The sequence below is a fragment of the Puma concolor genome, chromosome D1 (genome assembly GCF_028749965.1).
Source record: "Puma concolor isolate L17-30 chromosome D1, mPumCon1.1.hap2, whole genome shotgun sequence".
Classification (NCBI taxonomy): Eukaryota; Metazoa; Chordata; class Mammalia; order Carnivora; family Felidae; genus Puma; species Puma concolor.
This window is the reverse complement of record NC_141676.1, coordinates 94242765-94270223: the sequence shown is the minus strand read 5'-3', so window position 1 is coordinate 94270223 and position 27459 is coordinate 94242765. Positions and strand designations below refer to the sequence as shown.

Here is a 27459-nt window from a genome sequence, read left to right as displayed (position 1 = left end):
TCCTTTTTCTTTTTTGACAAGAAAAAAAATCAGCTCTTGTTTTGAAGAAGCATTTACTGGAAGTTCTGCAATTCCTTCAGGTTCAGCTTTAGTTTCCTTGCTTTAGCAAAATTACAGTGAACACATTGTAAAAAAGCAAAAAAAAAAACAAAAACAAAAACAAAAAAAAAACCAAAAAAACCCCCAGAGCTGTTGAATCATAACGGCCCAGGGTCAGCTTGGTCATGTGAATTGTGAAAAGTACCCATGATTTTGAAGCACTGATTTAAATATGCTTTCAGTTTCTTTGGTGGTTTGCATTCACAGCGTAAATAGGAAGAGAAGTGCGTGGTGGCATCGGCACTTAGAAGTTACCGACGCTCCCGTTTTCTTTGGTGTAGCTTTTGCCCACTGCAGTGTGTGGGTGTGTGTACACACGCGTGTCTGAGAGGGGACGGGATTGGCTGCTGAACTTCGCCCTTCTCCCTCTCCCCAGCCCTCACCTACCTCAGCATTTCTTCCCCCCCCCCCCCCCCGCAGGGGGGAGGGCGGTTAAGGGGGAAAAGAGACAAGTGGTTAGGGGTGAGCCGACAAAGCACAGCAAGGCTGCGTGCTGGGTCTCCGGAAAAAGCTTGTCTACTGCTTGCAAGGATTGCCCCTGCGGCGGTGGTTGACTTACTAGCCTGGCAATGGAGAGTCTGCCAATTTAACCCCCACGATCCTTTTAGGGCTAGGCATGCTCGTTCACGAAGTCGGGGGCTTAAGAAAAGGATACGCCTCGAGAAATCGGCAGGGCTCTCTCGTCTATCGCTGTCAAAAACAGCTCTTGAACGAACTGTCGGACAAATCCCGTACAAGATATAACGGTCTGGACGAGAAAGCGTTTGAGTGTTTATTTAAAATAGGTAGAATGTTCTTCCCTCCTCTTCTCTAACCTTATGTTTGGGGACGGTCAATTTCTACAATCTCCTGGAAACCGAGAGGGGAGATACCCTAACCCGGCTTTTTGGGATTTGTAGATTCGGTTTATGCCTCCGCGTAGTTTCCGCTTCTGGTCACATGACTGGGGTAAACCCGCCACACCTTCATCTCCCGCGACTCCTTCGCGGTCCGCAGACCGACACGTCACTCCTCGGCTCTCAACCAAACTGCTCCGAGCACGTTCTTTCCGCGCTCTCGCTCTCTTGAGCGGGTCTATCACAGCCCTACAGGAGCACGAAGTCCCGCCCCCTGACGGCTGAGTGATATCTGTATTGCCCAGTTAAGAAGTAGGAGCGCACCTTTGTCCCCGCCTCCAGCCCTGACAGACAGTTCCACAATCCTATCGCTCTCTCGAAGTGGCGTATCGAGCCTTGGCCAGCCAATGGGGAGCGGCCCAGGAGGCGGACCAGGCCGCTGCCAGGGTTGGGTGCGCCGCTGAACGGATGGCAGAGGGAGCCCAGCAGATTCCTGAGGAACGCTGGCCAGGTGAGAAGGCCTTAGGCTATAACTTGAGAATTAGCTGCAGGTGCAGTCCAGGTTGTTGGTGGGGTTGGACGAAGTGCTGGAGGTGGGGCTTTAATGGCGGCGGGTGGGGTGTGGGAAGCGGGGTCTAGGGCTTTGCAGAGGAGGGGGCGTGGGGTGTGGGGTGGAGACGTCCTGGGATGGAAGGATGTGAAGGTTCGGGATGGGGCGTGCGCTTAGGCCTGGAGGGCGTGGGAAAGATTGGATCCTGCGACTAGTTCTGGAGGGGAGGGTGCTCAGGATGCTGAGGTGGTGGGGTGTCCCGCGGTGGGTAGTGTCAGAGGTGTTATATGCAGGTGGGAGGCAGGGAGTTGGGACCTGCTAGAGTGACCAGAAGAAGGGGGTGGGATGGGGGAGAAAAGGAGTGTGAGCAGGTGTGAGAGTGGGGGCTAACGGGGATGGGGAAGTTTCCGTCTTGGAAAACTAGAAGGAGGATGGGATTCGGATGCCACAGCTCGCAGGCACCGTTGAGGAGGAGACCCGATGCTAAGTGTTTAAAGTGAAGTGTCTTTTGCCCTTATTTGCTTTAGCGATGTGCTCAAATGACCAGAGAGCACACTAGGAAAACTCCCTTAAGGTCCTGCCTCAAATTACCAGTTCCTTTACTCAGCTTGCAGGTAGAGGTTCTAGTACTCTCATTTCTTCCGCTGACTCTTCCAGGTGTGTGGCTCATACCAACTCGTAGTGGTGTTATGTTTTTCTGTTTCAGGCATTCGAGAAAAACAAGTACAAACTTGAGCGATGTGGCGGGATTATGGACTTCCTGGAGTTAGGTGTTTATTCTTGATTGCAAGATGAGGTTTTCCTTTGGGGTTGTAATTAAAAACACATGCAAAACTGCCCCTCTGGGCCAGTTACTTATGGAAAAGATGTTGTCGGAGCTAGGAGTGTATGGTTCTTTATGCCTTCCACCTAGTCTGGTGTTTTGGTTTTTTTTCCCCCTCTTTTTTCCTCCAATAATACTGAGAAAAAGATCAGGAGGCATGAAGGTTCCTTTTTCTCTCCCTGCAGTCTTGAACAGTGTTGCATATCTTTTATTACTGTATTCTTTATAACTTAGCCCTTGATGAGCTTATGGTTTAAGAAGGCAGCACTTTCTTAAACAGAAATAGCTAACCTACTTCCTTCAACATTTTATTTTAATCTAGCCCCCCCCCCTCCCCGCCGAGCTTTTCTTGTTTCAGTAGGAAATTTTATTTTCTTTTCCCTCTAGATTGTCATCTGGTTCTATGAGCTATCTCTGAGATCAGTGGCTTAAATCGGCAGTGTCAATTACAGGCCTATCTTGAGATAGGCAACTGGAAGCGTCTATAGATCCGAGCAGTAGTTGCATTGTGATACATGGGATTGAAAGTGCAGTGATTTGTGTATGTGTTTCTCTCCCTCTTGAGTGCATCACTGTCTGTGTGTTAGTCATCAGTCATGCTCTTTAGCTGGCCCTGCAACACCATTAGGATTTGGAACAAAAAGAAGCTCGTGGCCATTCAGTTGCTGCTGAAATGTAGGGCCGTATATTGGGCATATTCAGTCATAGTTTGATTTCTACTTTTCACCTCTCCATTTAGTATTCATTTCCCCATTTCCTGCTTTCTTTCATACATTCCTGCTTTTTCTTGAGTGCTCTTTTATTCTCTGTTTCTTCTTTTTCTCTATTTCCAATCTTTTCTATTTTCTTTGCATCTCTTCACCCAACTGCCTTTTTCTATTCCTGTGTTTGCTCTTTACTCCTGCTGTACCACGCTATTGCGAGTTGTACTTGTTATGTATTATGTACTTGTTAGCTGTGAAGGAGTAAGAAGCAGAATTATGGTGATAGAGTCTAATCACTCCTTTTGAGTCTTGACACATGGCCCTGACTTATGCCTACTTCCTTGCCAGTCGGTCAGACTTCAGGCAAGGCTAGGGTGTTAGTATTGGCTCGGGTGTCAAGTATTAGCTCTGACCCTCTCCGTGTGTTCGTTGGCATGTGTCTCTTTTATGGTTTTTTTGCCGCCATAAAACATGAAAGTGAATTAGATAAGTTAGAAGTGTTTGATGTCCTACAGTCTTGACTTTTCCTTTTCAGCTATTTGAGTGTCATCTGCTGCCTCCCATTGATGTCAAGATGACTAAGCTGGGATTTTTGCGGTTGTCCTATGAGAAGCAGGACACACTACTGAAGCTTCTCATTCTGTCGATGGCTGCTGTGTTATGTGAGTGTGCATGTGGACCTCTCCTTGCGGGTGGAAAGGAGAAAAAAATCAAGAATGGTTTACTTAAATGTCTTGTTCTTTTCAGTAGATTGTAATGTGTTGTTTTTGCTCTTATCCATCAGTATGATTTTTTTTTTCTTTTTAAAAAAAATTTTTTTTTTCAACGTTTATTTTTGGGACAGAGAGAGACAGAGCATGAACGGGGGAGGGGCAGAGAGAGAGGGAGACACAGAATTGGAAACAGGCTCCAGGCTCTGAGCCATCAGCCCAGAGCCTGACGCGGGGCTCGAACTCACGGACCGTGAGATCGTGACCTGGCTGAAGCCGGACGCTTAACCGACTGTGCCACCCAGGCGCCCCTCCATCAGTATGATTTTATGAAGACAAAAGAAACACAAGGTTATAAAAGTCAGGGCTAGAGATCATCTGGGAAAGAATGGGAAGCATGCTGTACTAGTTGCCTACTTTAGTATTTCTGAAAATCTCTTCAGAACTTACTGTTTGTTTGGTTTTGTTTTTTTTGTTTTGTTTGGTTTTGTTTTTTTAGATTTTCTAGCTCTTTGTGAGTCATAAATATAGTCTTGATTTTCCTTACCCCCCTTAGTTTGTTCCAGAATAAAAGTTAGTTCTGGGGAGGGGAAGTCAACGATTAAAAAAGATGACCATGTAAGTGGAGTGCAGTATTAGTAGGTGAATGCATTGTTATAGGTCTTGAAAGTTAAATGTGTCCTACCTGTGTGGAAAATGTAGGTGTCATTGTCAGGGGAGAGTGAACTTCTTTCGTTTCTTCTGTGTGGGAGAAATGGGTAAATACTTTATTCAGGGATTTTTTTTTTTTTAAAGTGAATTCTACCCCAAGATAGAACTCAGGCTTGAACTCAGGACCCCAAGATCAAGAGTCGCATGGTGTACTGACTGAGCCAGGCAGGCACCCCTATTCAGGGATCATTTTACATTTCCTGTGACTTCTGTGCTGTGCTATTATCTCTATAATACTACAGTCCACTAGTATTTTTCATGGCACACTACCATTAAGGTATTAACTCTCTGATTTTTGCAGCATTCTCTACTCGTCTCTTTGCTGTCCTGAGATTTGAAAGTGTCATCCATGAGTTTGACCCGTGAGTACTTTTGCTTGATCTGGTATTTGCTTTGGGAAGCGTTCAAGTCAATGGATTTCCAAGTGAAATTCTAATCAGCTCTCAGTGATGGGATTGTGCTTCCTATATATTTAGGGGGGAAAACCCTCAAGTTTTCCAACAGAGATCATTGCTTTCTTTTGAGACATTTCTGTTGGAATTAACCAAGTAAATCTCTCAAACTCATAGAAAATATGAGAAGCATTGCTGGTGTGCCTGCCTGTTAAGACCGGGCCAGGCTAGGAGAAGTCTGTTTGCTCAGCTTATTGAACAATCAGTGATGCACTTTGAGGAAAAGGGGCCTGTGTGAGGCTCAGAAGAAAATCACAAGTCATGAACTTGTGATTTAATGACTGTTTAACAATTTGTATGATAGAAATTGGATCTACTGGTTAAGTTCTAAGACATTGGGGAACATTTTAAGCCATGAATTTGATTAGGGATTTTGTTTATTAGATAAGAAAAGGTATAGGTGAGTATTCATTTTGTTTCAAGCACTGTTTTGCAGATCATCTCTAAATCCTTAACAACCCTATTAGATGGAGGTCCTATTTTCTCCTTTATATAAATGAGGAGACTAGGCCTGGGAGCGGCTATTCAAGTTACACATTTGGAGGAGCCAAGATTTGAATCTAGGTTTATCTGTCTCTGGATACTGGGGACATTTTGTTGTATTGCCTAAAGTAAAGCCAGAATCATAGGTTCTTCAAGCATCATTAATATTTTAAACATAGCATATTTCAGTTTATGGAGCATTGATTCAAAAGTTGATTTGCAAATTTGATATTTTGTGTAGGTGTATGAAAGCCCTTTGGAGGCATACAAATATTTTCTTTGGGGTCTCTCAAATCAATTTATATTTTTTTCTCATGAATGAGGAAACTTAATCTTTTTGTTTCTTGATCATCAGTCTGTTAAGGCTTCTTCTCAGATTCTCTAGATGAACAAACATTAAGGTGAGATGGTCAGGGAAAGCAAGACTATCTGGTCTGTAGTCATAGGCCTGGAAAGGACTGAAGAGATCTTGTGATTTGATGCTTCCATTTGCAGAGCAGGAAACTAAGGGATTGTGACCCCAGTCAGACCTTTTTCCACTAACTTAGACTTCCTCTGCCTCACCTTCCCTTCCCTTCCCTTAGGTAAAGGACAGAGTTTTCACACATGTTGACTGCCTGCTACCCTCCTTTCTGTTGTTTCTCTGACAGTTACCAAAATAACGTTCAACAGCAACAAACAGATGGGTAGAGATTTCTGCCATCTGCTACTTCTGCTCACTTCAGCTGCTAAAACTTGACTGACCAAGGAGGAAATAGGGTTAGAGGGATGGCCAGGAGAGGTGGTTAGTCATGATTGCCTTTAGTAATTAAAAATTTGGTTTATTTATATTTTTTCCTTTTCTTTTTTTCTTATTTCTTTCTACTTTTTTAAATTAAGTTTATACTTGACTGTAGTTGATATGTAATGTTACATAGTTTCAGGTGTACAGTACAGTGATTGGACAAGTTTGCAGTGTTCAGCATAAGTGTGGCTACCATCTGTCGCCATACAATGTTATTACAATATCATTGACTATATTCCCTATGCTGTGCCTTTTATTCCTGTGACTTATTCATCCCATAATTGGCAACCCATTATCTCCCACTCTTCTTCATCCATTTAGCCCATCCCCCCAACCTCTACTGCTCTGGTAGCCATCATATTCTTCTCTGTATTTGCAGGCCTGATTCTGCTTTATGTTTGTTTGTTTGTTTGTTTTGGATTCCACATGTGAGCGAAATCATATATTTGTTTTTCTCAATCTGACTTATTTCATTTAGCATAATACCCTCTAGGTCCATCCATGTTGTTGCAAATGGCATGATTTCATCCTTTTTTATGGCTGCATAATATTCCATTGTGTGTGTGTATGTGTGTGTGTGTGTGTGTGTGTGTGTGTGTGTGTGTGTACCATATCATCCTTATCCATTCGTCTGTCGATGGACTTGTAGGTTGCTTCTGTATCTTGGCTACTGTAGATAATGCTGCAGTAAACATAGCGGTGCATATATCTTTTCAAATTCATATTTTCATTTTCTTTAGGTAAACACCCAGGAGAGGAATTACTAGATCATATAGTATTTGTTTTTAATTTTTTGAGGAGCCTTTGTACTGTTTTCCACAGTGGCTGTACCAATTTACATTACCACCAGCAGTGCATGAGGGTTACTTTTATTCCACATCCTCCTCAACACTTGTTATTTCTTGTCTTTTTGATTTTAGCTATTCTGAGAAGTGTACGGTGATATCTCATTGTGGTTTTGCTTTGCATTTCCCTGATGATGAGTGATGTTGAGCATCTTTTCATGAGTCTGTTAGTCATTCTCTCAAGTTTCTTATTTAAAAAGAAATAAGAAAGTGTTACATAGCTTGGACCTAAAGAACTGTGTCTTCCCATGTATGACTCTTAAGCATTTTATGTCACATTTTTTTTTAAAGATTTTATTTTTAAGTAATCTCTGCATCCAACATAGGGTTCGAACTTACAACCCTGAGATGAGTCGAATGCTCTACTGACTGAGCCAGCCAGGTGCTCCTTAAATATTTTTATACTATTTGTATTTTTATGCTATTATGTAGGTGGCATTCAGAACTATTTTAAACAACATGAGTAGAATTTGTTGTTAAGTTTAAACACTCATTAAGAAGTTTGTGTTACTGAGTGGATTAAACTGTGACATGCATATAGTGTTACACCAACATCTCTAGAGATGCTCATCACTTGAAGTTATCCGTGTGTCCTTCTGTGTGCTATTGAAATCTTTGTATGTTCCTTTTTCTTGAAAAGAGCCAGATTTATTGATGTCCACATCTCAGCTGTTCTGTCTGTGGGTGCTTGAATTCTCTGACTGGTGCTAATACCTACTAATTGCCAGGCTGGTGAAGTATCCTACTTGAGTTAGGCTCCAGTTGCATTTCCTTTCAAGACAAGCAATGCTTTAGTTGAGACGTGTGGAGCTAGAAATGAGGGGACATATGGTAATGTAAAATGATTTTCATAGTTGGCATAATTTTTGGTACCTAACTGATTTGTAATCATACAGATTGATGTAATGATCAGTTCCTCGATGGTGTGACCTGAGGAACAAGATTCTCTGCAAATTGGTATAGCTATTTGAGTTTGAAGAGGAGGAGATACAGATCATTTCTTTCTTGCTATAGGTACTTTAATTATCGGACTACCCGGTTCCTGGCTGAGGAGGGATTTTATAAATTTCATAATTGGTTTGATGACCGAGCCTGGTATCCTTTGGGACGAATCATTGGAGGAACAATTTATCCAGGTGAGAGGAACAGGGTTTTCTAAAGAAAAAAAAAAAAAAAAAAAAAAGTTAACAGAAATAAGGTATTTGTATGTTATAGAACAGTTTCTCTTATTTCTAATGTCTGCATTTTTTGTGACAATTATAATTTAATTCTAATTACCAGTTCCTAAAAGTGGATCTTCTGTATACAGGAGAATATGTGTGGGAGATGGGGATGGGAGGTTTTTCATAAATTCTAGACTTCGGATTGAATCCTAAGAAGAGAAATCTAATAAGCTTACTGCAGTTGCTATATTAGTGTTTCTGGTAGTTTGTCAGGACCTATGTTACGTTATCACTTGATTGATACTTTGATTCTCTTTCTCTTTCCCTTAAGTTCTTGGTCTTACCAAGATAACCTAATGGAGTTTCTTCTTCCTGTTACAGGCTTAATGATCACGTCTGCTGCAATCTACCATGTACTCCATTTTTTCCACATCACCATCGACATTCGGAATGTCTGTGTGTTCCTGGCCCCTCTCTTCTCTTCCTTCACCACCATCGTCACGTACCACCTTACCAAAGAGCTCAAGGTGAAGGATTTGGGGTGATAGGCTTGGGAATGAATGTTGTTGAACCTCTCTAGTAGATGCTAAAGGGTGGGGGTCTGATAGCCATAGAAGGGCAGGGAGCCAGAGGCTACAGATAGCTTTTGCTAGGCTGAATTACTGGGTTCACTCCAGCCCCTTTCTAGAATATGTGGTTTCTTATTATTAGCAACTGATTGTCCTATAAGAGAACATTTGAAGGTCAAATATAAATTTCTACATAAGATAAAAAAAAATGTTTAAAGTATAAAATGTGAGCTTTAGATTTTGAAATCCTCACAACCTAAGGGAGAGGAAAAATAACTATAGGAAGTATTCCAGAATGGTTCATTCTTCCTACTGGAAATGGACATTTAGCAATTATTTGTTGATTCTTTAAACATATATTTAAAAATTTTTTTTTTTGTTTTTGGAGAGTGAGCATGCATGTGCACATGCACATGCGAGCTGGAGAGGGGCAGAGGGAGAGAGAGAATCTTCAGTAGGCTCCGCACCCAGTGCAGAGCCTGATGCTGCATCTCATGACCACGAGATCATGACCTGAGCTGAAATCAAGAGTCAGGTGTTTAACTGACTGAGCCTCCCAGGTGCCCCTATTTAAAAATTATTGGGGCGCCTGCGTGGCTCAGTCAATTGGGTGTCCAACTTCGGCTCAGGTCATGATCTCACAGTTTGTGAGTTCAAGCCCTGCCAACAGCTGTGCCAACAGCTCGGAGCCTGGAGCTGCTTTTGGATTCTGTGTCTCCCTCTCTCTCTGTCCCTCCCCCACTCATGCTCTGCCTCTCTCTCTCAAAAATAAATAATAAAAAAAACATTAAAAAAATTATTAAATCACTTTTGGAGTAGATTCCATAATGGCTCTCTTTTTCTAGGGTTCTGCCTTGCTGATCTGGCTCCTTAGATGCTATTCTTAGTTTGTGGCTGTGGTGTCAGGGAGATACCTGAGAGGTGATAAACTAGTAGGAGGTTTTGGGACTCTTGAGTTTAGTTTGGAAATCTTTTCATCCTTCTCCTTGCTGCCCTTGTTCCAAATTTGATTCTTATCAACAGACAAGTCCCTACTCTTTTGGAGTGTGATTATATTTCGTTGTTTCTCTCTCCTGACCTCACAGATTGCTTTGTGATATTCCAGCTTTATTATCTAAGTTCCTGGCATCTTTAGTCCAGACAGATGATCACCTTTTGGCTTTTTAGCTTAAATAATAATTGTCTTCCTTTTGATTATCCTTGCATAGCTTTTAGAGGTGTGACTGTCCTGGCAGTGTGCAGGTATTGTTAGGGGCAGGGACTCATAAACCTGGGAATGCTCCAGCCAAACAGCCCATTCTGGGGCAGTGTCTGATGTCTGACAGCTTACATAATTTGTCTGTCCTTAGCATATATGTATTCAGTTTCAGATGTGGTATCATCCTGGGGAATTGGTTGTGAAGTCTTTAGCTTTCTCGTGCTGTGAACATTTCTAGCATTTCTAGCATCACGTCTACCTTGGAAAGTGTTGGACTGTGTTCTGGGCCCAGTATAAGCAGAAGGACTAGTGGATCCTCTCTTCTCTCTTGTGAGTGAATAGTGTTAACTTCCTGTTACCCTCTTTTCTTCCAGGATGCAGGGGCTGGGCTTCTTGCTGCTGCCATGATTGCTGTAGTTCCTGGGTACATCTCCCGATCTGTGGCTGGCTCCTATGATAATGAAGGTAAGACTTAAAATGCCAAAGATGATAAATTCATCTCATTGTTCCATAGACATTCAGAAAGTGCAGTAAAATCTGAGTTCAGATCTGATATTTAGCACTAGCAAAAATGGTATCTGGGTGAGAAGATTAGAAATGGGCTGGAAGGGACCTCAGACAAGTTTATAATCTCTCTCTGTCATCCCCTTCAGAAAGGTAATTTCCTTTTATAAGGGCTTTATCTCTTCTCTGGACTGGTAAAAGCAGAGTTAGTTTAGTGTTGAATGGTACTATTATTTTAACATTGTAATTATTTGCATTATTTTCCTAGATAAGAAAAATGGATATCGTTTTTTTTTTAAGATTTTATTTTTAAGTAATCTGTACACCCAAGGTGGGGATCGAACCCACAACCCTGAGATCAAGAGTTGCATGCTCTACCAACTGAGACAGCCAGGCATGCCGAGAAATTAATGTTCTTAAAGCTATAATGACTTTTGTTGACTGTGTCAATTCAGCCTATATTTATTGAATGTTGTTGGGAAAACACAATGTTAGGTATTATAGATAATGAATGAAATAATTTTGGCTCATATTTAAGGAATTACAGTGACCAATAATGAATAAAATTATGTTGGCCCATAATCTATTAAGGAAGATAAATACAGACCTATAACTCATAACAGGTAGGTAGTATTATGTGTCACTAGAGAAGTATGAATAAAGTACTTTGGAGTGTGAAAGGAGAGGTTAATTCAGATTTGGAGATCAGGGAAGACTTTGGAAGTAGTTGAGGTTGCACTAGGCAGTGAGGTTTGGACTTCATTAGGCATATATATTTATTTTTTATATTTATTTATTTTGAGAGAGAGCGCACGTGCGTGAGTGTAGGAGGAGCAGGCTCCATGCTGTCAGTGCAGAACCTGATATGGGGCTCGATCTCACAAACCATGAGACCATGACTGGAGCTGAAATCAAGAGTCAGATGCTCGACCAACTGAACCACCCAGGCGCCCCTCATTAGGCACATATTAAGGAGAGGGGCAGTCAGGGCATAAGGACTGGCCTGTGGTAAGATGCAGAGGGTGGATGGTGCATAATAATGTGGAATATCTTTAGGACTCTACACTAGCAAGGAATTTAGTGCCTGGAAGGAATAGTAATAATATTTGTTTTATACTAGGTATTGTTCTAAGTCCTTTAACACTTTTATGAAATAGATACTATTATGGCCTCATTTTTATAGGAACCCGAGACAATAAGAGGTAAAATAATTGCACTGTTAATGCGCAGTAGGTTTGAGATATGAATCCAGGAAGTCTGTTCCAGAGTAGTATTCTTAAATAATTACGCAAGCATGGCCTTTTATTGAATTTTTTTCTGTTCTTTCTGCAGGGATTGCCATCTTCTGCATGCTCCTCACCTACTACATGTGGATCAAAGCAGTAAAGACTGGTTCCATCTATTGGGCTGCCAAGTGTGCCCTTGCTTATTTCTACATGGTAACTCTTCACTCCTGTATTCCACGAGTGTCTTTATTGGGACTGATACAAATTGGAAATAGCTCTTGGGCTTTGAGACCGTGGATTGGAGGCTAAAAGTCTTTATTTTCTCTTATATCCATACAAAGCCTAATCCAAGGCAGGTGTGGCCATCCGTTGTGTAACAGCAAGATAGAGGCAATGTTTTTAATTTTTAAAGTTCTTCAGATACCCTATGACCCGTGGATACATATTGGTTGGCCACATTTTCTGCTGTGTTCCTTTAAAATTTTTCCTTTTCTTTTCTAATGTATTTTTTTCCTGTTCAATCTTACATAGTCACTTAGACTTCTTCCCTTAACTGGTTCCACCTGCTCACGTTTCCTATGTATCCCTAAATTGTCCACATGACATTACAATAGATTACATGTAGATGAACCCTGAGAGTTGGGTGTTGCTGCTTTTGTTATCATGATGGTAGGAGGCATAGGGAATAGGGGATTGAGTTACAGTAATAGGGGTGACTTTGATTTTTCTACTTAAAGAAATCATTTATTTAAACTCTTGAGGCCACTTTGTCATAAATAAAGCTTATAGTTACTGTAAAGGGATGTTCTTTGAAAAGATCACAGGTAATATCGTAAGTGGTGGCCTGAGGAGGAGCGCTCAGAGGAGTTCTTCTTTTTTATCCTGTCCTAGGTCTCTTCCTGGGGAGGCTATGTGTTCTTGATCAACTTGATCCCACTCCATGTACTGGTGCTGATGCTCACAGGACGCTTCTCCCACAGGATCTATGTGGCCTACTGTACTGTTTACTGCCTGGGTACCATTCTTTCCATGCAGATCTCCTTTGTGGGTTTCCAGGTGAGCCCTAGACTGAATAGAGTTGTTAGCTTCTTCAACTTCTTTAAACAGCTCCAAGTAGCTTGATTTACCTTGGACCGTCGTGTTAACTGAAGTAACAGCATCACTGGTCATTAAAGTCTGCTTCCAGGGGTGTGTTAATATTTGCTCCATAAAGTTTGAATTTAATGACTCTTAATTTGGCTTAGGTTTGTCGGAAGGAGGGATATTTTGAGCTGAGTTGATGTGAATGCAAAGTTATTTCCAGTCCTTTTTAATGCTAATGAGTCCATTTAATAGTAATGACCCCTGAACTTCTTGATGGGATCTATGTGAAAGTCCTTTAGGAAGCAAAGTACAAACGTTTTTATTTTTTCAATTTTTTAAATATTTATTTTGGGGGAGGGGAAGAGAGAGAGAGTATGAGCACGCGAGTGGGCAAGTGTGAGCAGGGGAGGGGCAGAGAGAGGGAGACAATCTAAAGCAGGTTCCAGGCTCTAAGCTATCAGCACAGAGCCTGATGTGGGGCTCAAACTCACAAACTGTGAGATCATGACCTGAGCCTAAGTCTGCCACGTAACTGACTGAGCCACCCAGGTGCTCCTCAAAGTGCAAACTTTTAACCCCATTTCCCATAGGGTTAAGAGATAATTATAAAGTCAGAGAATAATGTGGTGTGTTTGATTTCTCATATAAAATTCTTATGGAAATGGAGGACTTATTCAGAGGTCAGCTTGTATTTTCTTTACTGATCACCTGCTATATGCAATTCGCTAATCACTGGGAAATGTAAAAATTAAAAATATGATTCTTGTCCTTAAGGAAGTTACAGTCTTGTGGGGAAGGAAGTACATGCAGCTGTCTATATTCTGTAGTATAGCAGTTCTGGAAATGTAATTCGCCGACCAGCAGCAGCATCAGGAACTTGTTAAAAATACAAATTCTGGGGACAGCTATCAGACTCTGTTGGTAGAGCATGCGACTCTTGATCTTGGGGTTGTGCGTTCAAGGCCCACGTTGGGTGTAGAGATTACAAAAATAATAATAAAGTTAAGTATTGTGAGGAACCAAATAAACCCAACAAATTTTTTTTATTCAAAAACCGCAAATTCCAGGGCTTCATCAGAGACCCACTGAATCAAACTCTAAGGGGTAGAGCTCAGCAATCTGTGTCTTAACACCCTTTCTTCTTCGCCCTCTCCATGATTGTGGTACTCACTAGAGTTTGAGAACCACTGGTCTAAGCAAAGAATTTATAAGTAATGAAAGAGCGAAAGTGCGTGGAACATAGAGGGGAGTGATGGATTTCAGTTTGGCAGATTGGGAGGAAATGGTATTTGCAAGATAGAGTAAGGTATGATTTATAGGACTCCAAATACTGTTTGGAAAATGTGGTAGGTGAAATTAGCCCCTCTCCTCCATTGGCCCTACCTAATTCCTTGGAGGCCTCAAAACTCATTTGAGCCTTTGTTTGGTCTGAACTGGGTCAGGATAATTCAGGTCTAGGTTGGACTCATTGCTTTCCAGCATTGTCATATCTATGCTTTTACCTACAGCCCGTCCTTTCGTCAGAGCACATGGCGGCTTTTGGGGTCTTTGGTCTCTGCCAGATCCATGCCTTTGTGGATTATCTGCGCAGCAAGTTGAATCCACAGCAGTTTGAAGTTCTTTTCCGAAGTGTCATCTCCCTGGTAGGCTTTGTCCTTCTCACCGTGGGAGCGCTCCTTATGCTGACAGGTAGGGAAGGCCCACAGCTTTTGTAAATGGATATGGACACATAATGAACTTCAAAAATAGGGGTTATTTCTTGACCACAGAAAGATTCATTCTTTTTCTCCTAAGAGTATAAAGTCCTACTTCTTCAATTCAGTCCACTTGTCAGCCCCAGTGTTTGGATTCTGCATAGTTAAGAATGTCTTGTTAGAGTAGCTCTTTTTTTTTTAATGTTTATTTATTTTTGACAGAAAGAGACAGAGCATGAGTGGGGGAGGGGCAGAGAGAGAGGGAGACACAGAATCCGAAGCAGGCCCCAGGCTCCGAGCTGTCAGCACAGAGCCCGACGCCGGGCTCGAACTCGCGGGGCTTGAACTCGCAGACCGCGAGATCATGACCTGAGCCGAAGTCGGACGCTCAACCGACTGAACCACCCAGGTGCCCCTAGAGTAGTTCTTAATGTTAGCAACATCACACTTTGTTGAAAGGACTGGATCTTGCCTTGCTAATTTTTCTCTCTGTTTTTTTCCTTTTCTTTCCTACTGGTAGGGTAAGAGAAATCATAACACTGCTGGCCATTCCTTACAAACATGGCCTGTCTAAGCCCATATGCACTAACTCACGGCTGTTTAGCATGCCACATTTTTTTCCTTTGTTTTTCCCATTTGTCCTTCTCAGAGGCTGATTGGATTCTGCCTAGGTCTGTCTGTGTGGTCTATTTCAGAGCAGCACTGGAGGATGTAGTAGCTTTGTTTATAGAGCTGACCTTGGTTTGGCCAGATTTGACCCTAAAACCTTCACAGGAAACACTTTTGCCTCCCATCTCTGACTTTATGTACAGCCTGACTTTATTCTGCTGGCTGGGCTGACAAAAGTACTCTCAAGTTTGAAAGCAAAGAGTGAGATTCTCAAACTATTGATGGTATTTTAACAAAAACTTAGTCCTTTTCTGTCTTAGAGACTCTTATGAAAATAGGAAATTGTGATTAATTAGGATAAGATGTTATTTTGTTTCAAGTGTGATTGTGAAATATTTGTTGCTTCTTTGCTGCCAGGAAAAATATCTCCCTGGACTGGGCGTTTCTACTCACTGCTGGATCCTTCTTATGCTAAGAACAACATCCCCATCATTGCTTCTGTGTCTGAGCATCAGCCCACGACCTGGTCCTCATACTATTTTGACCTACAGCTTCTGGTCTTCATGTTTCCAGGTCTGTCTACTTTGTGTTCTGAAGTGGCCTTCTTTGTAAGAATCACCATTTGATTCAAAATAAGTAAATTACCCTCATCCTTGTACTTTGTTGTTGTTTTTGTTTTTTGCCTCTTTACCCTATGCAGTACAAAGGATGGCTAAGCACATTTTTCTAATATTTGAAGCAGAGTAGAAGTCAGAAGTTGAACAGTTGGAGATGCTGGCAAGTTCAGAGCCTCACAGTTTTCTGTTCATTTGTATTATAAGTTAAAATTCAACTCAAATTTGTATTCAGGCTTTTGTTTTTGTTTTTGAGTACTTTCAGTGTACCTCTCTCCCATCCCCCATCCCTGACTCTTCCCCATTTATCTATCTTCTTGGCAGTACTAAAGTTTGAGAATAGGCATGGCTGGTTGTAAAGCCTCAGTTACTTACCTTCTAGCCAATCCAGAAATGTTTTTGAATTTACTGGTGGTGGGGTGTTTCCTTTTTTATTTTTTTTTTTATTTTTATTTTTTTTTAATTTTTTTTTTTTTAACCTTTATTTATTTTTGAGACAGAGAGAGACAGAGCATGAACGGGGGAGGGTCAGAGAGAGAGGGAGACACAGAATCTGAAACAGGCTCCAGGCTCTGAGCAGTCAGCACAGAGCCCGACGCGGGGCTCGAACCCACATACCGCGAGATCGTGACCTGAGCCGAAGTCGGCCGCTCAACCGACTGAGCCACCCAGGCGCCCCTCCTTTTTTATTTTTTTAATAAAACAGCTTCTAAGGTTTTTATCCCTCATGAAAGTAAGTTGTTGTCTATTGTAAAAAATACAGACAAGTTAAAAAAAAAATTGGGGAGTTCTCCCAAACATCTATTGCTATTGTTAACATATTGATGTATATTCATCCTGTTATTCATTTATTTATTTTAGTCTTTTTAAAATTTTTTTATTTAAATTTTTTTTTTTTTTAGTAACCTCTACACCGAACCTGGGGCTCAAACTCATGACCCGGAGATCAAGTGTCACATGCTCTTCTGAGCCAGCCAGGCACCCCCTCATCCAGTTACTTATTGAACAAAAATCGAATACTGTTTATTTTTTTTTAACGTTTTCTCATTTTTTTTTGAGAGACAGAGAGAGAGTGACCAGGGGAGGGGCAGAGAGAGAGAGAGAGAGAGAGAGACAGAATCCAAAGCAGGCTCCAGGCTCTGAGCTCTCAGCACAGAACCTGATGTGGGTCTCAAACTCATGAACTGTGAGATCATGACCTGAGCCTAAATCTGCCACTTAACTTACTGAGCCACCCAGGTGCCCTCAGGATGATACTGTTTTTCCCCAATTTTTTTCACTTTACAAAGAATCATAATTTCTGTTATTTAGTATTATTTTAGAGATGTAACATTTAAATGTATTATTTTTAAATTTTTTAAGTACAGAGATGTGTAAAGAAGATGGCAAATAGTCCATAATATCCTGCAGCAATATTTTAATTGATGTATTCTATTATATCAATACGCTATAAAAACTACATCTTTAATGTTGGATATTTAAGTCGTTCTGACTTTTTGATGTTTTAAAGAGTTCTATAGTAAATAAATGTCTTTGCACGTATCTATGATTATTTATTTTAGCTGCCTGCTTCTTTCTACTTTTACTTTTGTAGTTGGTCTCTATTACTGCTTTAGCAACCTGTCTGATGCCCGGATTTTCATCATCATGTATGGTGTGACCAGCATGTACTTTTCAGCTGTCATGGTGAGGAATGCTCTCAGTCCTAGCAACATTTCCACCCCTGACTCTGAGGTGCATGGCAGGATTCAGAATGTAATGATTGTGCACATGCTTTCCTTGGAGCATTTGAAGAACTGAGTTGTAAAGCTGCTCACTGGTGCTGATCCTTCCCAGGGATGTATGGTGCACTCATACATTCTGGTGGTGGAGCCCAGCTTTCTGGGATTCATAACCTTGTATTAGGGAGAGACACATATACTCTGTTGGATAAAGTGACCATGGGCAGCTTTCTTTGTCTCTCTTTCTCAGTGTCTTAAGAAAGGAGTTGATGTTTTTTCCTTAACGTTCTGGGAAGATTGCCAAGTATTAGATTGTTGAAAGAGGAAAGATTTTATAAATTGTAGTAAGACAGTGTTTGTTATGCTTTTTTTTTTTTTTTTTAATTTCAAACCATAGTTAAAAACATTCTTTAACATAGCATTATTCAGGACGCTTTCATATATACGCATGTAACTGAAAAACAGCTTTAAGAAGTGTATACTTCCATTGTAGATGTATCAAATATTTTCTCATATCCTGTTCTTTTTTACTAAGAAATCATGTTTGTTGAAAACCGCTGAATTGATGTCATGATCTACTACCAGGTTGAAGTCTTTAATTTTGTAAAACACTGATTGAACTGTGTTTTTGCTTTCTGTCTCTTTTAGGTGCGTCTCATGCTAGTGTTGGCACCTGTAATGTGCATCCTTTCTGGCATTGGAGTCTCCCAGGTGCTGTCCACTTACATGAAGAATCTGGACATAAGTCGTCCAGACAAAAAGAGCAAGAAGCAACAGGATTCTACCTACCCTATTAAGAATGAAGTGAGAATTAAGCAACACTAAGAACAGGCTTGGGAAAGTGTGTGTGTGTGTGTGTGTGTGTGTGTGTGTGTGTGTGTGTGTGTGTGTTTTGAGTGAGGGAGTAGAGTGCTGTCATAGTGGGTGAACTCATACAGGTCTTGACTCATTTGGATTCATTTCATCTGTATTATTGTGTGTAAGAAGCTGTTCTGAGTTTTGTAAATTTAATTTACAACACAGTTTTCTTGTTTAGGTGGCAAGTGGGATGATATTGGTCATGGCTTTCTTTCTCATCACCTACACTTTTCATTCAACCTGGGTGACCAGTGAGGCCTACTCTTCTCCCTCCATCGTGCTGTCTGCCCGTGGTGGGGATGGCAGTAGGATCATTTTTGATGACTTTCGAGAAGCATACTATTGGCTCCGTCACAATACTCCAGAGGTAAAAATTTGGGGGGGAGTGGGACAAGTTGGGGACATTTGCTCTGATAGTGAATCATACAGCTTTTAGATGGGTGGAAAGCTTGGAGAAATTGGAACTATAGAACCCTCGTGCTGAATGAGCCTTGAAAGTCAGCCTTCATTCAATTCAGGATTTCTTTTGTATCCTTACTGATAATCATCTACACTCTGACACTGTGGTGATTTTATCATGAGGTGGACCATCCCAATTATAAAAGAAGTCAGAAAGTTAGAAACATGAAAAAAGATAGTTTCCATAAAGTGATCACCGAATGATAAGCACTTTTAACATTTTGGTTTAAAGCTTTTGAGAATCTGGGGGCGCCTGGGTGGCGCAGTCGGTTAAGTGTCCGACTTCAGCCAGGTCACGATCTCGTGGTCCGTGGGTTCGTGCCCCGCGTCAGGCTCTGGGCCGATGGCTTGGAGCCTGGAGCCTGTTTCCGATTCTGTGTCTCCCTCTCTCTCTGCCCCTCCCCCGTTCATGCTCTGTCTCTCTCTGTCCCAAAAATAAATAAACGTTGAAAAAAAAAAAAAAGCTTTTGAGAATCTGAAGTGATTTTCTTTGCAGTAGCTATTGGGAGTAGCACTTCTGAGTTAGACTCTTAAGGAGTTAAGCTGTAAGAATTTCTTAATCCTGGTGCGTCATATCCCGTGGTTTGTATTCCCTCCCATTTTTATAATAACTGCTTTTTGTGAATTGTGAAAGCTCATTTAATATAATTATCTGATGACACCAGAATGTTTATTTGGAAATATCACACAGTCCCCCTACACCTGCCATCCTATTATGCTTGTTTATATAAGGTGATCTGAGATGAAAGTATTGGGAGTGTTAGATTGTATAATTTACACTGAGATTTCACGATTATATGTAAATGTAGTACCAAGTGCCAAGAATTATTTTCTTTGTAGGAAGTCCCTCACTTACTATACTATAGGATGCCCTTCCAGTTTTTCTCTTGTATTTGATTTTTGGAGGCAGCGAGCAACTTATTTTCATTTCCCATTCTTCTTTCAGGATGCGAAGGTCATGTCATGGTGGGATTATGGTTACCAGATTACGGCTATGGCAAATCGGACAATTTTAGTGGACAATAACACATGGAATAATACCCATATTTCTCGAGTAGGACAGGTAAAGTGAAGGGATTATATGAGTATTTGGCTCATGGGATCTAGTGGGAAATATTTCTCTCTGAGGGATCACATGACTTGGAATTTTTTGCTTTGAGAAATGTGCATTTATTTTTCTAGGCAATGGCATCCACAGAAGAAAAAGCCTATGAGATCATGAGGGAGCTTGATGTCAGCTATGTGCTGGTCATTTTTGGAGGCCTTACTGGGTATTCCTCTGATGGTATGTACTTGATTCTATTTCTAACTATAGTCATAGATTCTAAGAAAACTAGATGACTGTCCTATTTTTCTGTCTTTTTACTGATCTCAACATATTTTCTTGGTTGGGGAAGTTCCTCAGTATTTGTAACGTTAGGGGTTGTTTTGTTTTGGTTTTTTTGGCAACAAGTAGGAGGTAAATGTAAATAATTCTCATTTAGATATGGCATGGTATAGTTGTCTAAAGACCTAGGAGTTGCTTACAACCAGGAAACAAAGAACATAAAGCTTAGCCGAACCTATTGTGGCGATCATTTTACAGTATAGGTAAATCAAATAAAAAATAATAACAGGTAAAATACAGTGTGGAAAAAAACATAAGGCATCTGAAAATGAACTTTAGAATTAGCATTTTTAGTGGGTTTAAGCCATAGATTCATCTGCCAGCTTAAAATGTTTCATATTTGAGATATATATATATATATGTATGTATATGTATGTATATGTATGGCATATGTTATGTTATATATACATATATATATGTATATATGTATGGTATATGTTACCATGTTCCCTGTGATTGTTAGCAAAATTCTATTTTTAGAAGAATCATCAAAACATGGTTTGCTGCCTTAAAAAAAACTTTTAAGAAATTAAAGCAATACTTTATATACTTTAACATATTAAATTCTTTTGAGGGTTTATAACAAAAAAATGGTAGGGAGTACCCTGTCCCTAAACTTAAACTCCCTTATGATACAAGTTTCCAGAGGCAATTATTTCTCTAGTTGTTTCTTCTAGTACTTATGTTCATATTTAAAAAATACGTGTATTCTATTCATTGAGCATTTTATATATGCTATATCAATTTATAATTGTAGGTAAGAAATTTCATTCTTTTTACCTTTTCTCATTCCCTCCTTTTCCTCTTGATTCTCCTTAGTAGAGTTAATTTTTAGTTGTTGATTAAATCCAGATAAAGTGTTTTCAAAGTCCTGACTATGTAAATATTCATTATTGAGTCAACCAGTATACCATGGTTACAGTCTTTCCTCGAATAATTTTTCTTTTCCTGCAGTTACTAACTACCTCTTATTTCTATCTTAGTTTTCTTTGAATATATGCCTGCTTGTAAAGATGTTTAAATTTTAGATTATATGTATATAGTATGTGTAATGTGCCAAGTATAAAGTAAGAAGATTGGTTTTCTTGTGTGTCTTGTACAGCAGAGGAGGAATGATGAGAGCAGGGACATGTGTTCACAGACTTGAACTTTCACAATCACACCAGCACTATTTGTGTGTAATTATTTATAGGTTTTCTAATAGTCACAATATAGCCAAATCCTATAGAAAAGCATTTGTGTATGTATGTCTATGTGTATATGTATTTTTATATGTATCATTGTACACATATATGTGGTAGAAAGGGATAATTTCTTGAGGTTTTAGCACTAACCATTGTTAAGTAACCACTTTCAGTCAGTTGACCTTTTATCGCCTACTAACGTGCACAGAAGTGTGTTTAATGCTGGCATAAAAATAAATGTCATTATTTGGAACATACTGTAATTTTTTTGTGTGAGATTAAGGAAATTACCATATCATCCCCTGCCTGTGGCAACCACAATTCTGATTTCTGTTTCTGAGTTTGTTTTTTTAGATTCCACATAGAAGTGAGATCATACAGTATCTGTTTTTCACTGTCTGACTTATTTCACTTAGCATAATGCTCTTAAGGTCCATCTCTGTTGTTGCAAATGGCTGAATTTCCTTTTTTTCTTTTTTTTCAATGGCTGAATGGTATTCCATTTTATGTATGTGGTGTGTGTGTGTGTGTGTATCTAGATATATAGATATAACATTTTCTTTACCCATTCATCCATCAGTGGACACTTAGGTTGTTTCCGGGTCTTGGCTATTATAAGTAAAGTACAGTGAACATGGGGGTGCAGTTATCTCTTTGAGATAGTAATTTCATTCTTTCAGATATATACCCAGAAGTGGGATTGGTGGATAATATGGTGGTTGTATTTTTAAATTTTTGAGCAACCTCCATACTGTTTTATGTAGTGGCTACATACCACTACATGCCATACTACATGCCAATTTACATGCCTACCAACGGGATATAAGGTTTCCCATTTTTCCACATCCTTGCCAGCATTTGTTATGTCTTGTCTTATGATAATTAGGTGTTAGGTGGTATCTCGTTACGGTGTTGAGTTGTATTTCCCTAATGATTAGTAATGTTGAGCACTTTTTCATGTACATGTTGACCATTTGAATATCCTTGGCAAAATGTCTATTCAGGTCCTTTGCCCATTTTTAATCAGATTATTTGGGGGTTTTGTTACTTTTTTTTAAATCCTTTTTTTTTAAAGCTTATTTATTTATCTTGAGAGAGAGAGAAAGCATGAGTCAGGGAAGGGCAGGGAGAGGAGAGAGAGAGAGTGAGATTGAGAGAGAGAGAGAGAGAGAGAGAGAGAGAGAGAATCCCAAGCAGGCTCTGTGCTGTCAGCTCAGCCCGATGTGGGGCTCGAACCCACAAACGATGAGATCATAGCCAAAGTCAGAGGCTTAACCGACTGAGCCACCCAGGCAGCCCTGGGGTTTTGTTATTAAGACATATGAGTTCCTTATATTTTACTTCCTTTGTTTTGTTTTTGGACTAAGTCTTACAAGTCCAGTATGTACTTTATATTTCCAGCACATCTTAATTTGGACTAGCCACCTTTCAAGTGTCAGTAGCTACAGGTGGCTAGTATATAGAGCTCCTATATTGGACAGCTCAGCCCAGCTCATACCTGGGAATACTATCTTTGTGACTTAACTCTGGACCAATAGCACAGGATTTCAGGAATAATCTACAGAAGAGTTGTAAATTTTGAGGGAAAAGTTTTGCTGCCACATTGTGTTTCATGTTTTTAAAAATTAGACTTAAATGGTACTATTTCCCATTTAAAAATGAGGGATTTTCTTAGAAATAGTGGCTTTTTCAAATGTCATGTCATTATGTTGTACCCCTTAAACTAATATTGTATGTTAACTATGCTTCAGTTAAAAAAAAAAAAACAACAAGGAAAGAAATGGTAGCTTTGCATTAGGTGATTTAGCTCCAGCAGCCTTTGTGACACAGCAATTCTCTTTCTACTTTTTTCTAGATATCAATAAGTTTCTGTGGATGGTCCGCATTGGAGGGAGCACCGACACAGGCAAACATATTAAGGAGCATGATTATTATACTCCAACTGGGGAATTCCGTGTGGACCGTGAAGGTTCTCCAGTGCTGCTCAACTGCCTTATGTACAAGATGTGTTACTACCGCTTTGGACAGGTCTACACAGAAGCCAGTGAGTGATTTATAACATTAATAACACAGTAAGAACTGTGATAGCTAACACATACAGTTTTTTCAGATACCAGGCATTGCTCCAAGTGCTTTACATCTATGAACTCATATGATCTTCACTACAACTCAAAACATAGATACTAATATTATTTCAATTTTATATATGAGGAATTTCAGGTACAAATAAGTTACTTACCTGCCCAATGTCACGTAACTAACTAGTGGCAGAGTTAGGTTAAACTTGGGCGGTCTTGCTCTAAATTCTGTACTTTTACCCATTACATTTTATTGCCTCTCAGTAAAAGAGGAGAGAGGAATGGAGAGAGGAATGAAGGGGGATACAGTGATATAAAGGACTTTTCATTTCCTTAAATAAATACATGGAGACTAATCTGATTAGGTTAAGTCTTTCCTTCTGACTTTAATTTCTTGTTTCTGCACTAGGGACAATTCCTGAAGTGGATTCTGGTCTTTGATTTCTTTTTGTTTTTTGTTTTTTTTTGTTTTTTTTTTGAGAGAGGGAGACAGAGAATGCATGCATGAGTGGTTGAGGTGGGGGCAGAAGGGGAGAGAGAGAGAGAATTCCAAGCAGCTCCATGCTGTCCAGCTGACACTCAACCGACTGAGCCACCCAGGTGCCTCCCTCCCTTTTTTAAAAATTTTTTAAATTTAGTTTTATGGGGTGCCTGGGTGGCTCAGTTGGTTGAGCATCTGACTTCAGCTCAGGTCATGATCTCACAGTTTGTGAGTTCGAGCCCCATGTCGGGCTCTGTGCTGGTGGCTCAGAGCCTGGAGCCTGCTTCAGATTCTGTGTCTCCCTCTCTCTCTGCCCCTCCCTCCACCGTCTCTCAGAAATAAACATTACAAAAATTTTTTTTAGTTTACTTTTTTTTTTAGAGAGAGGCAGGCCTTTGACTTTTGATAGGTTCTTCTCTGATCCATGGAAGGGTTACTAGTGTAACACAGAGGCCTCTGGGTAGCATCCCCAGGAAAGGAGGGGCTGGGAAGTCAGCCTCCCATCTCTTAAAAGAGATAGCCTCCATGAATTTGCCAAGCATTAACTTGGAGAGGACTTGAGTCAAGGTAACACTTGATCTGTGCTTACTACCTGATGTCTTTTTGTATAGGTCCTACTCTCTACACAAACTACAGGCTGAGAAATAACATTCCATTTGGTAGATGATTTATCAGATTGATTTACTCTTTCCTTAGGAAATCAGCACTGTAGAAAGAAGTGTTTCTCTCTCTCTCTCTCTCTCTCTCTTTTTTTTTTGTTCCATTCTAGAGCGCCCACCAGGCTTTGACCGTGTCCGGAATGCTGAGATTGGGAATAAAGACTTTGAACTTGATGTCCTGGAGGAAGCATATACCACAGAACATTGGCTAGTCAGGATATATAAGGTGAGCAGGTGCTACACTGAGAAAGCAGCTCTCATGTTTGCAGATTGGTTCTAGTGCTTAAGAATGGGCCACATATTTGTAATATAGGGACTTTATTTTTTTAAGTTTTTTTATTTTGAAAGAGCATGTGAGTGGGAGGGTGGCAGAGAGAGAGAGAATCCCAAGCAGGCTCTGTGCCATCAGCACAGAACCTGGCATGGGGCTCGAACTCATGAACCATGAGATATGACAGCCGAAATTAAGAGTCGGATGCTTAACCGACTGAGCCGCTCAGGCTCCCCTAATACAGGGACTTTTCTAATGTCAGAAAAGTAGTTTGCAACTCAGAATGTTAATATTTTTATTTTAGATTGTTGTTAGAGAGTAGACACCTAGTCTGCTGTCATTTTGGCTGTGGTTACAGTGTTATTTTTCCAGTTGGGGCTGTACTTGATCTGTTTTAGTAATTATCAGGCTTGGAGGGGAGAAAATGTGTGTGTGTGTGTGTGTGTGTGTGTGTGTGTGTGTGTGTGTGTGTACACTACATTTTCTTTCCCCCCCCCGAAGAATTTATGGCATAGAGTTACACAGAAATGTGTTATATCTCTTACATAAGAAAAGATTGACAACCCCTGATACATTTGGCAGGTAGACCATTTATTCTACTCTTGAGAGGTACTCCTAAAGGCTAAGCAGAGAGTAGCTAGTCTCAAACCTGTGTTCGTTTTGTCACAAAACCACACCAGGCAGCAGAACCCAACTCAGTAGAGAAGCTCTCCAAAGTTGACCTGATCATAAATATTAAAATGACATCCTTATGTTGCAGGTAAAGGACCTGGATAATCGAGGCTTGTCACGGACATAAATGTTACAGCCAGCTCTGATACGCTTCGCACTGAACGCGTCACGTTTAGGACGCTGAAGACGTTTTTTAAATATGCAGTTTATAAGAACAGAGCACGATGGGATTAGTATTGTCTGGAATTTTTGCCCTGGGCAGTATGGGCTGGGCCAAATGGAACGATTTTTATAATTCTGAGCAGGTTACCAAATGAAATGTCATGGCTTTACTTTGGTCAATTAAAGGGGGGAACTTTTTTTTTTTTAATGTGCCTTATTTCTTTTGACTTATGGCTGGTTTGAGAAAGGCAAAAGTTTGTGCTGGGCGCTGATAGAAGGAGGGAAAGCAGACCTTGTCCATGCTCTTAGCTTCCTAATTGAACCCCGTGGGGGCATTCTGTCTCTCTCAAATCAGGAACACTATCAAGGTCTAGCTCAGATCCTACACGTACAAATAATTTTGTCATTTCAAAAATCGTAGCACCTAGCACAAAGCCTTGCATACGGTGGGTGCTTAGTAAACTTTTATTAAATAAATGTTTGTGGAACCAGAGGAGTGCCATTTCTGGGCAGGAAAGGCAGTGTGTTGCCGTCATGTCTCTGTTCTTAACGTCTCTTGTCCTTAGAAGCTCTTTGCTTTTATGAGGGACAGAAGGTAGTCGACTAGCCAGACCTGATCTCACCATTATTCTTTGGGACTAGCTAGGTTTTTTTGTTTTTGTTTTGTTTTTTTTCTTGAGCAAGAATAAATCAAGTGAGGATCACTTGAAGTTTTGAAGAAAGACTCAAGGCAGTGAAATTATTGTTCTCAATGGACGTGAAACTTCTCCAGTATTATATATGGAATTTGATGATCAGTCGGTATTTTTGAATCAGCTGAAATATAATCAGACATTTCTATTTGAAATCCAGCTTTTCAGTATTCACTTATCCATGATACAGTAAATGTCTTTTTGCTCATTTCTTTTAGCTTATATGCTAAAACCCTTGTAATTATTTAAGGGTGGCTTCTTTCTCCCTTAGTGTCAGCCTGTTTGTTGTTATTCTATGCTGCAAACAAACTCAATGATCTGGTTTTGAAGCCCTGGTGAAATGAGCTACAAATTGAAAGGGGGAAGAATTGCTATTACCAAGTACCTAGAGACAATGCTAGCCTGACTGCAGTAAAGGGGAAGAGAAACTTAAAAACAAACTTAACTAAAAGCACAGTAAGATCCATCAATATTTAATGTCAGGACAAACAGCCTTATATTCAGTACAGTAGGACACTGTGTATTTGACAACATACGACATATATCAGTGATGTATATAAACCCTAAGTCATAACAAAAATACAAGGTAACTGTTGAGTGTTGCCTGTTTAAGAAACAGGAGCAATTACATGGCTTTTAGATAAGTCAAAATGGTGCTCCTAAAGGGTATGCTCAGGTATTCTTGTATACCCAGGAAACTTAGCCTTCCAACCAACTTCTATACCAAGTGCTTGACCTGTGGGTGAGATTTAGATTTGGTGTAAGATCTAATTTACTATATGTAAATATGTTACTTGATTTATATACAGAATTTCTCCCTAGTGGAAGAGGTTATTCTGAGTTTCTTTTTTTTTTTTTTTTTTAAATCGATATGAGCAATACCAGGTAAAGATCATTAGTGATCTTCCTTGGTAGTATATATGGGCTAGATAACCCTTTAACTTATCACTATCATTGTTACTCTTGCAATTTTAGTTTTGTTATCTTCTAGGCTACGTGAAGCTATCTTTTTTTAAGATTTACTTTTCACCTTTCATGGTTGTAGTGCACCTAGTGTAAGAAAAATCAAATAGTTATAAAAAAAGCAACAACACTGTTTTCCACCTCCCAGAGACCCCACTTTCAACTCTGCTGATTCTCACATTACTTACCTCCCTATCATTAAATAACTCGCTTTA

General features: G+C 40.2%; 1 protein-coding gene across 1 annotated transcript; it reads left to right on the top strand.

Moving 5' to 3' along the window:
• The first annotated feature begins 1321 nt into the window (after positions 1-1321).
• Positions 1322-27459, top strand: STT3A (STT3 oligosaccharyltransferase complex catalytic subunit A). Its single transcript, XM_086678752.1, has 18 exons — positions 1322-1446; positions 3548-3674; positions 4735-4795; positions 8012-8133; positions 8542-8687; positions 10302-10392; positions 11764-11870; positions 12549-12713; positions 14249-14429; positions 15461-15616; positions 17252-17343; positions 18027-18182; positions 18415-18603; positions 19642-19758; positions 19878-19980; positions 23122-23310; positions 24595-24710; positions 25516-27459. Exons 2-18 carry the CDS (start codon positions 3587-3589, stop codon positions 25552-25554), a joined length of 2118 nt encoding a protein of 705 aa, XP_086534878.1. The 5' UTR covers positions 1322-1446; positions 3548-3586; the 3' UTR covers positions 25555-27459.